The 14,295-nt window shown below is 37.4% G+C and overlaps 1 protein-coding gene across 1 annotated transcript in view; it reads left to right on the top strand.

Moving 5' to 3' along the window:
* The window catches only part of TEX15 (testis expressed 15, meiosis and synapsis associated), a 67,027-nt gene that overhangs the window by 41,813 nt on the left and 10,919 nt on the right, over window positions 1-14,295 (top strand). Inside the window, exon 6 of the mRNA XM_070407383.1 lies at window positions 5,815-13,130. Coding sequence (XP_070263484.1) covers window positions 5,815-13,130 — 7,316 coding nt within the window. The remainder of the gene's footprint in view (window positions 1-5,814; window positions 13,131-14,295) is intronic.

Below are 14,295 nucleotides of genomic sequence, written 5' to 3'. Positions count from 1 at the left end.
TTGTTATTATAAGATTGCATGAAGTTCTTTATGAAATTTTAGGAATATATTTTTATAAATTATAAAAAAAATTTGGTTGTATTCTCTAGGTTTTGTTTATGTATATTGTTTGCAGGAATACTTATTTCACTATGCAACAGGAGGTAGAAGTTTGCTTTTGGCTCCTGAGAAAGACTGTGGAACTTTTTTTTTTAAGTCTTCAGCTGAGGATTTGTTCCCACTGATTGAGAGAGACAGAGAGAGAGAGAGAGAGAGAGAGAGAGAGAGAGAGAGAATATCATCAATTGGTTGCTTCCTGTATGCACTTTGACCAGGGATCGAACCTGAAACCTAGGTATGTGACCTGACCGGGAATTGAACCCAGAATCTTTTTGTATACTGGACAACGCTCCAACCAACTGAGCAACCCAACCAGGGCTGTGGAACCTTTTTGGTCTCTTATTCCTTATTTCTCCACCTCATTCCCCTTCCCTTTCTGTTTTTTTCTCCAGTGGTAGAGGAAAATAAAACAGGGTAACAGTAGAGGGAGACAATGTTGTCTATTAATATGTAGATACTATTAAACCTCTGAATATAGGAAATTAATATGAGAATACCTGGTCTATGAGCAACATGTTTTTATTCCTATTTAATTTTTCTATTTCTTAGTATTTGACAGAATCCAATTTTTTTATGGCAACTACTTTCTTTAGTAAGGTCTTAAGGACAGTTTCATGCTCCATCATTTATACTTTATTAACTTTTTACTCATCCTCTTCTCGCCCTCTTTTTTCTTTTTTCTTTTTTTTAATTAAATCTTTATTGTTCAGATCATTACAGTTGTTCCTCCTTTTTCCCCCCGTAGTTCCCCTCCACCCGGTTCCCACGCCACCCCACTGTCCTCATCCACAGGTGTACAATTTTTGTCCAGTCTCTTCCCACACCCCTTTCTCCCCCCCCCCCCCCCCCAGAATAGTCAGTCCACTCCATTTCTATGCCCCTGATTCTATTATATTCACCGGTTTATTCTGTTCATCAGATTATTTATTCACTTGATTTTTAGATTCACTTGTTGATAGATGTGTATTTGTTGTTCATAATTTGTATCTTTACCTTTTTCTTCTTCCTCCTCTTCTTAAAGGATACCTTTCAACATTTCATATAATACTGGTTTGGTGGTGATGAACTCCTTTAGCTTTTTATTATCTGTGAAGCTCTTTATCTGACCTTCACTTCTGAATGATAGCTTTGCTGGATAAAGTAATCTTGATTGTAGGGTCTTGGCATTCATCACTTTGAATATTTCTTGCCACTCCCTTCTGGCCTGCAAAGTTTCTGTTGAGAAATCAGCTGACAGTCGTATGGGTACTCCCTTGTAGGTAACTGATTGTTTTTCTCTTGCTGCTTTTAAGATTCTCTCTTTGTCTTTTGCTCTTGGCATTTTAATTATGATGTGTCTTGGTATGGTCCTCTTTGGATTCCTTTTGTTTGGGGCTCTCTGCGCTTCCTGGACTTGTAGGTCTATTTCTTTCACCAGGTAAGGGAAGTTTTCTGTCATTACTTCTTCAAATAGGTTTTCAATATCTTGCGCTCTCTCTTTTCCTGGCACCCCCATAATTCGGATGTTGGTACGCTTGATGTTGTCCCAGAGGCTCCTTACACTATCTTCATATTTTTGGATTCTTTTTTCTTTTTGTTTTTCCAGTTGGGTGATTTTTGCTTCTTCATATTTCAAATCTTTGACTTGATTCTTACGATCCTCTGGTCTGCTGATGGAACTCTGCATAATATCCTTTATTTCAGTCAGTGTATGCTTAATTTCTAGTTGGTCCTTTTTCATAACCTCGAGGGTCTCACTAGATGTCTTGAGGGTCACACTAAATTTATCAGCAGATTCTAGAAAATTCTTGAAAAACCTTAAAAGTGTTGTTTTGAACTCTATATCCGGTAGTTTGCTTTCCTCCATTTCTGTCATTTGTGACTTGTTTCTTTGTCTCCGCATTTCTTATGCTTCCCTGTGTTGATAGAGTGGCTTTCTATGTTAGGTGTCCTATAGGGCCCAGTGGCTTAGCCTCCCCAATTACCTGAGTGGACACTCTTGGTGCACCCCTTTGTTGGCTTTGTGCACAGTCTTGTTGTAGTTAAGTCTTGATTGTTGTAGGTAGGAATTGACCTCCAGGCCAATTGGCTGTTAGAATCAGGTGTGTCTGCAGTGGGAGAACTTCTGAGCTGGAGACACCCTTCTGGGGCAAGACTTGCTTCAGTGGGGCTTTGGTGCTCACTGAGTCTGCCCCCTGAGTGTGTCCCTTATGGATCTGAGGAGTTGTAATCTGGATAGTCCTACTCTGACCACTGGGTACACTGGCTCTTGGATCTCTAAGAGGTGCTAATTTAGCCTCTGCCTGAGGCTACCCAGCAGGAGCTATGGAGAGATTCCTCTTCTTTGTTTGGTGTTTGGAGGTGCCCAGATGAGGCCCAGTTGTGAAGCAATGCAAGCTGCTGTGGGGCCTTGGACCTCCTTTTGGAAGTTCTGGGTCTCTCTGATTCAGCTGCAGTTTGTTAGGTAATTTTCAGGTTGCAAAGGGCCAGGCCTTTCATATGCAAAAGCCTCTGTGCACAGCTTGGGTGGGGCGGGGTCTCCGGGGATCAACAGGGCGGAGCAAGCAGCTATGGCTGCTCCCCAGTCCTACCCTAAGAGGCCCCGCGTCTCAGTGTCCCGGTAATTGCTGCAAGCACCTCTGAGAGAAAGCCGCCCTCGAATTCTGCCTGATGCCAGATAGTCCAGTTTCTCCCCGTATGAGTCTGGGTCCCCAGAGACTTACCCAGAACTGGAGTTCAGAGCAGTCGGGAGCTTGAGACTCCCTCCCGATTGAAAAAGACAACCGTGTCCTCAGCTGCCAGCCCTCTTCACGTGCGCCGTGTCCTCAGCTGCCAGCCCATTCGGCGTGCACCTCCGTACCTCTGCACTTTACTTCTGCACCTCCTCTGAGTCTCAGTGCTTTTCTCTTTCCTTCTAGTTGTAGAATTTCCACTCAACCAGCCTTCCTGTAGTTCTGGATGATGTCCGTTTTGTCTTTTAGCTGTATTTTTGAAGTGGTTGTGCGAGGCAGCAGTTTCCGGTGTTTACCTATGCCGCCTTCTTGGTTTCTCCTAACTGTGTTTTCCAGGTTTGGTGTCCCTGCTTTTTCTTCTGAGAACATAGTTTAACCATCAGTAGGTTATTTAAAGAACTTTCTATTAAAGTTGTTTTTGCTTTTTTTTTTACTATTATATCTTTATTTCAGTACCTATTCTAACATTCCCAGCCCTTTAACAGAAAACCCAGGAGGATTACCTTTGACTAGAGGCCCGGTGCACAAAATTCGTGCACTGCGGGGGGTGGGTTTCCCTCTGCCCAGCCTGCACCCTCTCACAGTTCAGGATCCCTCGCACCTGACCACCTGCCTGCTCGTTCCTTACCGCTCGGATCGCTGCTCCTTAGCACTGCCGCGAAGGCAGGAGAGGCTCCCGCCACCGCCGCTGCACTCGCTAGCCGTGAGCCCAGCTTCTGGCTCAGCAGCCGCTCCCCCTGTGGGAGCACACTGACCACGAGGGTTAAGCTCCTATATTGAGCATCTGCCCCTAATGGTCAGTGCACATCATAGCAACTGGCTGTTCCGGTCATTCTGCCATAATGGTCGCTTAGGCTTTTATTATATAGATATTTTGCAGTTAAATCAAAGCCATAGCTTTCCAATTTCTCTTTTATTTTAGTTTATTTATTTATTTTTAATCTTTATTGTTGAAAGTATTACTTATGTCCCCCTTTCTCCCCCATTGACGTCTCCCAGCATGCCCCCGTCCCCCAACCCAGGCCGTCACTACCCTATTATCTGTGTCCATGGGTTATGCATATATGCATACAAGTTAATTGGTTGATTTCTTCCACCCACCCACACTCCCCTGCCTTCCCTCTGAGTTTGACCAGTCTGTTCGATGCTTCTGTGTCTCTGGATCTATTTTGATCAGTTTATGATGCTCATTAGATTCCACATATGGAATCTAATGAGTGAGATCATGTGATACTTACGTTTCTCTGATTGGCTTATTTCACTTAGCATAATGCTCTCCAAGTCCATCCATGCTGTTGCAAATAGTAAGAATTCTTTTTTCCAGCTGCATAGTATTCGCTTGTGTAGATGTACCACAGTTATTTAATCCATTCATCTGCTGATGGGCACTTAGGCTGTTTCCAAATCTTAGCTATTGTAAATTGTGCTGCTTTGAACATAGGGGTGCATATATTATTTGTTTATTTTAATAAATCTTTATTGTTTAAAGTATTAATATGTTCCTTTTTCCCCCATTGCTCCCTCCACCTCCTTGCCCCCCAAAGCCTTCATCACCCTATTTGTGACTATGGGTTAAATATATATGCATATGAGTTCATTGCTTGATCTCTTCTCCCCCTTCACCCTCCCCTGCCTTCCCTGTGAAGTTTGATAGTCTGTTCAATATTTCTATATCTCTGGGTCTGTTTTTGTTCATCAGTTTATGTTGTTCATTAGATTCCACATATGAGTTAGATCATGTGATACTTATCTTTCTCTGGTGGGCTTATTTTGCTTAGCATACTCTCTAGGTCCAACCATGCTGTTGCAAATGGTAAGAATTCTTTCTTTTTCACAGATGCATAGTATTCCATTGTACAGATGCACCACAGCTTTTTAATCCATTCATCTGCTGATGAGCACTTAGGCTGTTTACAAATCTTAGCAATTGTAAATTGTGCTGCTCTGAACATAGAGGTGCTATATTCTTTCTGATGGGTATTTCTGAATTCTTGGGACACATTCCTAGAAGTGGAACCACTGGGTCAAATGGTAGTTCCATTTTTAATTTTTTGAGGAAACTCCATACTGTTTTCCACAGAGGCTGTACCCATCTGCATTCCTACCAGCAGTGTATAAGGGTTACCTTTTCTCCATATCCTCACCAACACTTGTCATTTGTTGATTTGTTGATGATAGCCATTCTGACAGGTGTGAGGTAGTAACTCATTGTTATTTTGATTTGCATATGTCGGACGGTTAGTGACTTTGAGCGTTTTTCATATGCCTTTTGGCCTTCTGTAAGTCTACTTTGGAGAAGTGTCTATGTCTTTTGCCCATCTTTTAATTTTGGATATTAACCCCTTATCGGATGTATCATTGGCAAATATGTTTTCCCACGCAGTGGGCTCTCTTGTTATTTTGTTGATGGTTTCTTTTGCTGTGCAGAAGCTTTTTATTTTGATGTAGTCCCATTTGTTTATTTTCTAATTAGTTTCCATTGTCCTAGGAGATGTATCGGTAAACATTTTGCTACAAGAGATGTCTGAAATTTTGCTACCTATGGTTTCTTCTAAGATTTTTATGGTTTTACATCTTACACTTAAGCCTTTTATCCATTTGAGTTTCTTTTTGTGTATGGTGTAAGTTGGTAGTCTAGTTTCATTTTTTTGCACATAGCTGTCTAATTTTCTCAACACCATTTATTGAAGAGACTATCTTAACTCCATTGTGTGTTCTTGCCTCCTTTGTCAAATATTAATTGGGTCCATTTTTGGGTTCTCTGTTCTGTTTCATTGGTCTATATGCCTGTTTGTGTGCTAGTACCAAGCTATTCTGAGTACAGTGGCTTTGTAGTATAACTTGATATCTGGTATTGTGATCCCTCCAACTTTGTTCTTCTTAAAATTGCTACGGCTATTTTGGGATCTCTTTTATTTTATATAAATTTACTTCTATTTAATAGAGTTTACTGTAGAAATACTTTTTCTTCCTATTTTTGCTTATTTTATTTTTATTTTCACAGAAAGAGCATGCTCTCTGAATAACTGTACTGTGGCCAAAAGAATTGGAAAAGGAAAAGATGCTACTGTCATCTATGAGCATTTCAGGAAACCTGTGGATACATTTGCTCAGGAAAACTGTTCGTGCAATGCACTAAATTCAGAAATAAACTCTCCCAACGCAAATAATTCTAGTTCCTATGAAAATGTACAAGATGGAAACATTTCTGTCCTTGAAACATACAATGGACAGATGAAGCACAATTTAACAGAATGTAAAGACACTTCTGAAGTACATGCATATGATTCAGGTCTTTCATTTATTCCCAGTGATACCAGAGAAAGTGTTAATGGTGACCTCTTGTTAAATTTGACACATCTTAAAAATATTTTAAGTGGTCTTCCTGCTGCTTTTCCCCTTCATAACAATATTGGCTCAAGCACAGTTATTACTTCAAAAATCATCAAAGACCCAAGACTTACGAGGAGAGAAGGAAACATGGAAAAACATAATAGTACAGGTTTAAATGAGATATTGCCATTTAAGAAGAGTTCAGATTTAGTTAATTCAGAAATAAACCTATCTATACCAACTAATTCTGCCTCCTCATCTGAAGTCATGCCTGGTGATGATGCTGTTCTTACTAATTGCTTGGGTGCTCCTTGCTCCAAACTTTCTTTTGATGATTCACAATCTCAGGCTCATAACATGGGCTCTAAGAACCGTGATTATACAACTCCCAATAAAATTACCATGGCAGGACAATTTCAGGACCAAGAGAATTTTTCCTTCCCAATGTGTTTGTCAAATGTAGTTTCAGAAGTTGAGAACCAAAAACACAGTGAGGAAAAAGCCCAGAGATCCCAACAGAGAAGTAACATCCCGCTTTTATTTGAACAAAATAGTGAGGCACATAACTCTTATGAATCAATGAATACTTGTATGAAAGGGTATAACAGGAACCTTTCTCAGGAATCACAGTCTTCTAATTTAAAAACTCTATGTCAGACTGGTCACACAACGTCTGCAGATTTTCCATTCCAAAGGAAAGAAAGCATACATGAGAATATACAAAACATTGGAAAGGTGAGAAATTTCACTGGCCATGAGGACAATTCCAAAAATACAGAAGAGCAAAATTTGTGGAAAGAGATTGATAATTATTGTACTAATAAAACAAAAACCAGTCCAGTAGATAATTGCATTTTTTTGCACAAAGAATGCAAAGAGGATGAAAATCTTGATTCTTTTGGGAAAAAATGTGATCAAATGTTAATCACTCAAGAGTTAGAAATATCGAAGTCTTCTATACCCAGCACAAAGAATAAGTATGAGCTAGGCTACCTAGCATTGGAAGCACAAAATGCTCTTACTCCAAGAATGGAAAGCCTTTCACAAAAGCATTCTCAACACTGTTTGGAGAATGAAGATAACATTCATACCGGTTTTGCCATTTCTCAAAAACTAATGGAACTGAAATTGAAAAAGACAAATCAAAACTGTATTAGCATTGTAACTGATGCTTTCCAGGAAGCAAAAGACATTCCTCAGGCCAAAGAACTGCCAATAGATACAGTTATTTCATCTCATGACATTAAAATAGTTCATGACAACTCACATTGCAGCGTAACTAGAGAACATACATGTGTCCATAGGAAAAATGAAAGTGATCCAGTGTCATTAGAAAACATTCAAAGAAACTGTAAAGAAACTTCTCAAATTGGCGATAAAAGTCAAGACTATACTCTGTTCTGTAATGCGCAGTTGAATAATGATATACACCTGAATGTTGATTTCAAAGAACAGAGAGATCATGATAAAGAAAGCCAGACTGAGGCTAACAAGGAAGACGTTGCTTCATCTACAGAAAACAACACAGAAAATATATGTGGAGATGAGAAGCTGGGTTTTCATACAAACAAAAATTTTATTAATGTAGATAAAAAGCGGAAGAATAAAAATTACAATAATGTAGAAATTCTGAGTTCTGAAGAATTTTCTACATTGTATTTGACTTGGGGGGGGAAATATGTATCAACAGAAACTACATTATTGGAAACTGAAGATACCATCACTGCCATAAAACAAAAAGATACGCAAAATACCATAAGGAGCGTGGAACGTTTTGCTTCCATATACCCCAAAATCTCAGATTATTCAATGCAAGAAGCCTCAAATACTACAATACAGACAGATAATGCAGTGGTGCCCACATTAGACACAAGTCATGAAGACCACCAAAGACACAAGTTTAAAAAAATTTGTTCTGAGAGTCCAGATTTGGGATTATTAGTTAAGCATAGGGTTTCTGGTTGTAAAATGGGTCTGGATAAAGATAAATTACACAACTCATTTCATCAATCAATAAGTGACAACCTCGTTCTTCAAAATTTCGAACTGGAAAGTGAAACTGAAGTAGAATCAGAACAGTGTGATGATGCTTTTCTATCTCAGCAAGATATTCATAGCCATGGAAGTATACTGTATGATGAATTTGGGACCTCATATGAGACTCTGAAGTGTCGTATCGATTGGGAAGGGCTATTAGGAAGCAGTAATGGGGAGAATGAAGTTTTGAAAAGCACCACAATAAGGGAGCATAGTGACCAGCCTCACTCTGATTCTTCCTCTACACAAGAAAATGAAGCAGAGCTCTTCTTCCCAGTTTTACTTCCAGATCTACAAGTTACATTTACTAATACACTTACGCCAAGATTCAGTCCCACTGTTGAGTCCCTTGCATTGAAAGATACCTTTTGCAAATATATAACTGAAGCCACGAAATCAGAAATATGTGAGGAAAAGGGGAAGGTTCCAGGATCTGAAGTTTATTCCCAGTGTTCTGGTGAAAATTCCGATTACCCATGTCAAGATAAATTTGGTAATAAAAGGCAAGAATCAGGACAAGTGAGTAAATCCGAAATCTCACTTTCTTTTGACTTGAGTCATAATAAACTCATGAATCATGCGTCAGAAAAACAAAACAGTGGATCTTTGCTTACTGAACTTTCAGATGTCACAACAATAAATAAAGAAAGCAGATGTTTCCTTACAAAGTCAAAAACTGATTGTAATGATACTATAAGTAAAAAGGACACAGAATCAAGAATTAGCAAACGAAAGCCACATATGCCTTTTAGGGACCAGAATGTACAATATCATGAAATTTGTGAGAAGAAAAGGAAGCTAACTAATCAAAACCCATCTGAATGTTTTTCTTCCTTATCCAGAGGACGAATCAAAACCTTTTCACAGTCAGAAAAACACATTAGGAGTGTCCTGGATATTCTAAATAGTGAAGTATCTTTATGCAAAAGCAAATGCCTTTCAAAAAAACTTGACAGAGCTCTTCTTTACTTAAAAAAAGCTCATAGAAGAGTTAACACGTCTTTGGAGCTTATAGCTAAAGTGGGAGAAACTTCAAGAAAGGGCCCATTACCCAAATCATATTCAATAATATGCAATAATTTTTGGGAAATTTGTGACCTCCAAGGTTATAGTCCTTTTGCTGAAAGAAGATATTATTCCACTAGGCATTTTTTCTCAAAAAAGAAATATGACAAATCAGGAGAGAAAAGAGCTTTGGGATTTGAAGTTGATAAGTCATTAACTCCTGTATCAAAATACCAGTCTTATGGAACAAGTGGAGAGAGAATCACAAAGTGTTTTTCTAAGAAAAATGTGGCCAACCGTGTCTCCAGAAGCCACACCACTATTCACGTGAGAGAATTTTGTGATCAAGAATATCCTGAATCACAGTTAACTCTGTGCTCCACATCCCAAAATACAAGTCAGTCAGCTTATGACAATACCTGTATGAGAAATCCAAGATCATCAGAACTTCATTCCTTTTCTGGGAAAATGGGGTGTCTGTTGTCCTCAGACTGCCTAGATGAAAAACTCACTAAAAAAGAAAACCAGACTGGCATAACATCTTTATCTAACATTAATAAATGTGAAAAGCCTGAGAAGCATTTAGCACATAATACTAAAGATGCAATAAAAGGAAGTGCTGAGGCTAATGAAATAATAAATAAAACTAATTCAGTATCTTTAAGTTGCATAAAAGAAAACAATGTACGTTTTAGCTCAGACAAAAATTATGATACAACTTGTATCGCTCACACAAAGGTGAAAACTGACATAGTTATTTCAGTCTTAGAATCAAATGTGAAGCACTTTTTGAATGTTGATAACTACAAACCAGATAACCTTATTTTATCTGGTTATAAAAGAAACCTGGCAGTAAATTTTCTAGAAAAACGGGCATCTCCTACTGAAAGCTCCAAACCAGATACTCTTACAGGAAATGTCCTTATGGATCCATTAAATCAAAGTCTGACAATAAGCAAAAAGTGTAACAGCATTTCTCAATTGTTATCAAGTGTTCCAGTCAGACATAATGAGGAGGAATCTTCACAACCTTATTTGGATAAACAAAGGACTTTAGCTATTGATTCTTTTGCAAGATCCACCGAAGTACCACACTGTCAGCAAGAATATGGTGGAAAGGAGCTTCTAAAGACAGAACAATGCTTTCCAAGTAATTGTATCCCTATAGATGTGAACGAAACCAACATTACTGAGAATTCTGAGTTGGATCTCATACCAGTAACTGAAGAAAGTAAAAGTTATGGGGCAAATATAATGAAAAAACCTTTTTCTAGTGATAGTTCTCTGCTCTTAAAAGATGATATAAAGGGTTCTTCCAAAATAGGTATTTCAAAGAAAGACATTCCAGGCAGAAAAATGTCGAAAGCTAAACAAACCAAAAAAGCACAAGATTCAGTTCACGCAAAAAGTATGAATGAAGGATCAACTGTTAGGAATGAGTTCAAGACTACGATTTTAGAAGAATCCCCCTATTTAAGTGAGAAAACAATTAAAAATAACTTAATCGATCTTCGTCTAAGCATTAAAAATACTAGTGAGGCAATTTCTTTGAATAACACAGTCTCTAATCAGCTTAACAAAATAGAAAAAGGGGGGGTTAAAGTTAATGACTCTCAGTTTGATTCTACTGCACAACCAGACATTTTAGGAATGAATCACATGCCTATTTTACATGCTCACTCTGAAACCTCCAAAGTCACCACTCCTCAGAAGAAGCCTACCTCATACATAAATAAATTAGAAGAAAAACATTGCTCAGCTAATCATTCAGATCTTCCAGCGAGGCTAGCTCAAATTTTAAGGAGGGCAGATGAAGCATCATCTCTGCAGAGTCTACAGGAAGAAACTAAGATTTGTCAAAGTATTCTCCCTTTGTTTGTTGAAGCTTTTGAAAGAAAGCAAGAATGTTCACTTGAGCAAATCTTGATTTCAAGAGAATTGTTGGTAGAAAAAAACCTGTGGAATAATTGCAAACAGAAGTTAAAACCATGTGCTGTTGACTCCTTGGTAGAACTCCAAATGATGATGGAAACTATTCAATTCATTGAAAACAAAAAAAGGCTCTTAGGAGGTGAACCGACATTCCGAAGCTTGCTTTGGTATGATGAGACATTGTACAGTGAGCTGCTTGGCAGGCCACGAGGATTTCAACAACAATCTAATTTCTACCCTGCTTTTCAAGGAAGGCTAAAATATAACGCGTACTGTGAGTTGCAGAACTATCACGATCAATTAACTAACTTATTAGAAGACACCAAAAAGGGAAATTCATACTACGCATTCTTAAAATGCAAACGACAGATTAATGAGTGTGAAGCAATCTTGAGGCATTGTTCTGATTGCTTTGACTTTTCTCTTTCTGTTCCATTTACCTGTGGAGTTAACTTCGGAGATAGTTTAGGAGACCTTGAAACCTTAAGAAAAAGTACTTTAGAGCTGGTCAGTATGTATGGGGACTCCCCTAAAGTTGATTCTCATCTAGGAAAACGAGACCATTTGTGGATTATCATTGAAATGATCTCCTCAAAAGTTAATTTTATCAAGAGCAATGAGGCAGTAGGTATTAATATATCTCTTTATGGTCTGGAACATATCTTTTTCGATGCTGCGAAAAGTCTTGTTTGGAAAGAGAAGAGACAATCTATCAGCAAAAAATGCTCAGGACAGAAAAATAAAGAAACACTACTCAAGATGAATCAATCTTCTTTTTCTAAATTGCAAAAGATATATGATACATTGTCTAAAGAATTAAGCAGTGAACAAGTTTCCAATATTGGGCTTGAGGAGAATACTATGGTGGCTTCCAGAAAGTCAGATGACCTAATAAACAAAGAAACAATTAGCATAGAAAACTCTAAGTTTAACAATACTTTGCTTTCACATACAGATATCTGTTGTATTAATGAAATATTAGATCAAGCTGAATTTGCAGACTTTAAAAAATTACAGGAACTCACTTTGAGATGTACCAATCACTTAGAAACTTTAAAAAAGTATTTTCAGATACTGCAAGACGATAACAGAGAAAATATTTTTATTACAGAAGAAAACGTTTTGGATGTGGTCGAAAACCACAGCAATGAGGCTATAATTTTAAAACCTGCAGCCACTGAAACCTATATTGAAATAGCCATGCTCTCAGAAACAGTTCACTTCCTTAAAAACTCAATGGCAAAGAAACTAGATAAACAACGGTTTCGAGGTATGCTTTGGTTTGACTTGTCACTTCTTCCTGATCTGGTTCACTGCCAAGAAAAAATGGCTTCTTTTTCATTTCTTAAAGATAACTCAACAGATTGCCTTTGGAAAGTGATAGAGACTGCTATTTCTGAACTTAAGGAAGATCTGGATGTTATCGACAAACATGATGAAGCTGCTGTTAATCGCTCATACGCTCTTCATTTGTTCTCAAGAGAACTTCAAGAACTTTCACAAGTTAAAAAACTTCTACAGAAGTCTGAGTATTCCGTTTCCACATATATTGACTTTGTGCCATGTGTAGCATCTGTAAATTATGGAACCACTGTGACAGAGTTAGAATACAACTACAGTCAGTTTTCTACGCTGCTCAAAAATATATTGGCTGCCCCTCAGAAAGATTTAGGGAAAATGGCCCATATTGTGAAAGTCATGAAAACTATTGAACATATGAAGATAATGTGTGCTAAGAATGCTGAATTAACCATTTCCTTTATCCTGTGCCAAATGCTGCATAATAGAGAGAAGACTTTTCAACTGGAGAGAGGAGAAAAAATGAATGTTCATGTAAAACCTAGGAAGGATATCGATAAATCCAGTACTTGTAAAAAGGTACCCTCAATTTCAGAGTGCCTAATGAAAAATGTTTCAAATTCTTCTAAAAAACGACCTATCACTGTAGACAAATGTCAAGATTCTCAGGAACAAGAGAACTATACTACAGTTTCCAGTTATAAAAAACAAAAGGTAACACATGTTTTAAAACAAAACCTATGTAGTAGTATTTTTTAGAACAAATCTAGTCTTTAAGCAAATAAGTAGTTAGCAGAATTGTAAAAATTGAGACTGATTTAAATATTGCCTTGCAAAATGAATTTATTAAAGCATTGGATTCAACAATTTATATTACCTATAAAATATAAATGATTGTGTACATGAGACATACCTTGCAAATGTCTTTTAAATGTACAAATTACATTATTTAACTTAGAAAACATTTCTTGAAAGGATGTGAATTTTAATCACTTCTTAAGGGAAAGTGCAATATTACAAATGTGAGTTTAGTGAGTGACCAAGTATTTATTGAGTATCTTCTATAGAGTAAGGCTAATAGTTAAATGTAGTGAATATTAAAAACTAGCTAATGGAGCCTGTGTTTTTGAACATTATTCACATGAAGAAATAGGACAGACATTTTAAAATATGTTTTTACTTCAGAGAGAGAGAGAGAGAGAGATCAATGTGAAAGAGAAACATTGATTGATTGATTGACTCCTGCATGCCCTCTACTGGGGATTAAGCACACAACCCGGGCATGTGCCCTGAAGGGAATTCGAACCAGTGACCTTTTGGTGCATGGGATGGTGCTCAACCAATTGAGTCACACTGGCCAGGGCAGGAAGGATATTATTAAATAGATTATTATGAAGATATAGAAGTCCTACATAAACATATTTTATTTAACTAACTTTATACAGCACTTTTTGTGTGCTTGGCACTGTTATAATATTGTACAAATATTAACTTTTTATTCACAAAAGCCTTATGATGTAGGCACTATTACTTTCTTATTTAAAGGTAAGGAAACTAAAAAATAAAATTAAAAAAAGGTAAGGAAACGGAGACATAGAAAGGTTAAATAACTTTCCCATTGTCATAGAGTTATTATTAAATGGGAGAGCACAGATGTAAAACCAGGCAGTCTATACTAACAAGTGGCCCTATTTTGCTCTCAGAGGCTTCTCAAAAATTTTCAAGAATTTCTCAATTGAAAAGTAAAGAAAAGCCTATATGCAAAATGAAAAGTAGGATTCTTTCTCAGTTTACTCTGATTGTATTCATTATTACATTAGTCTTAGAGACTAGGAAACTAATCATTATATATTAGCTGTGTTTATAAGAAAATGCATAA

Source organism: Myotis yumanensis, unplaced genomic scaffold (assembly GCF_028538775.1).
Source record: "Myotis yumanensis isolate MYYU_CA2020_CCGP unplaced genomic scaffold, mMyoYum1.0.hap1 SCAF_3, whole genome shotgun sequence".
Classification (NCBI taxonomy): Eukaryota; Metazoa; Chordata; class Mammalia; order Chiroptera; family Vespertilionidae; genus Myotis; species Myotis yumanensis.
This window is presented reverse-complemented; position numbering and strand designations above follow the sequence as displayed.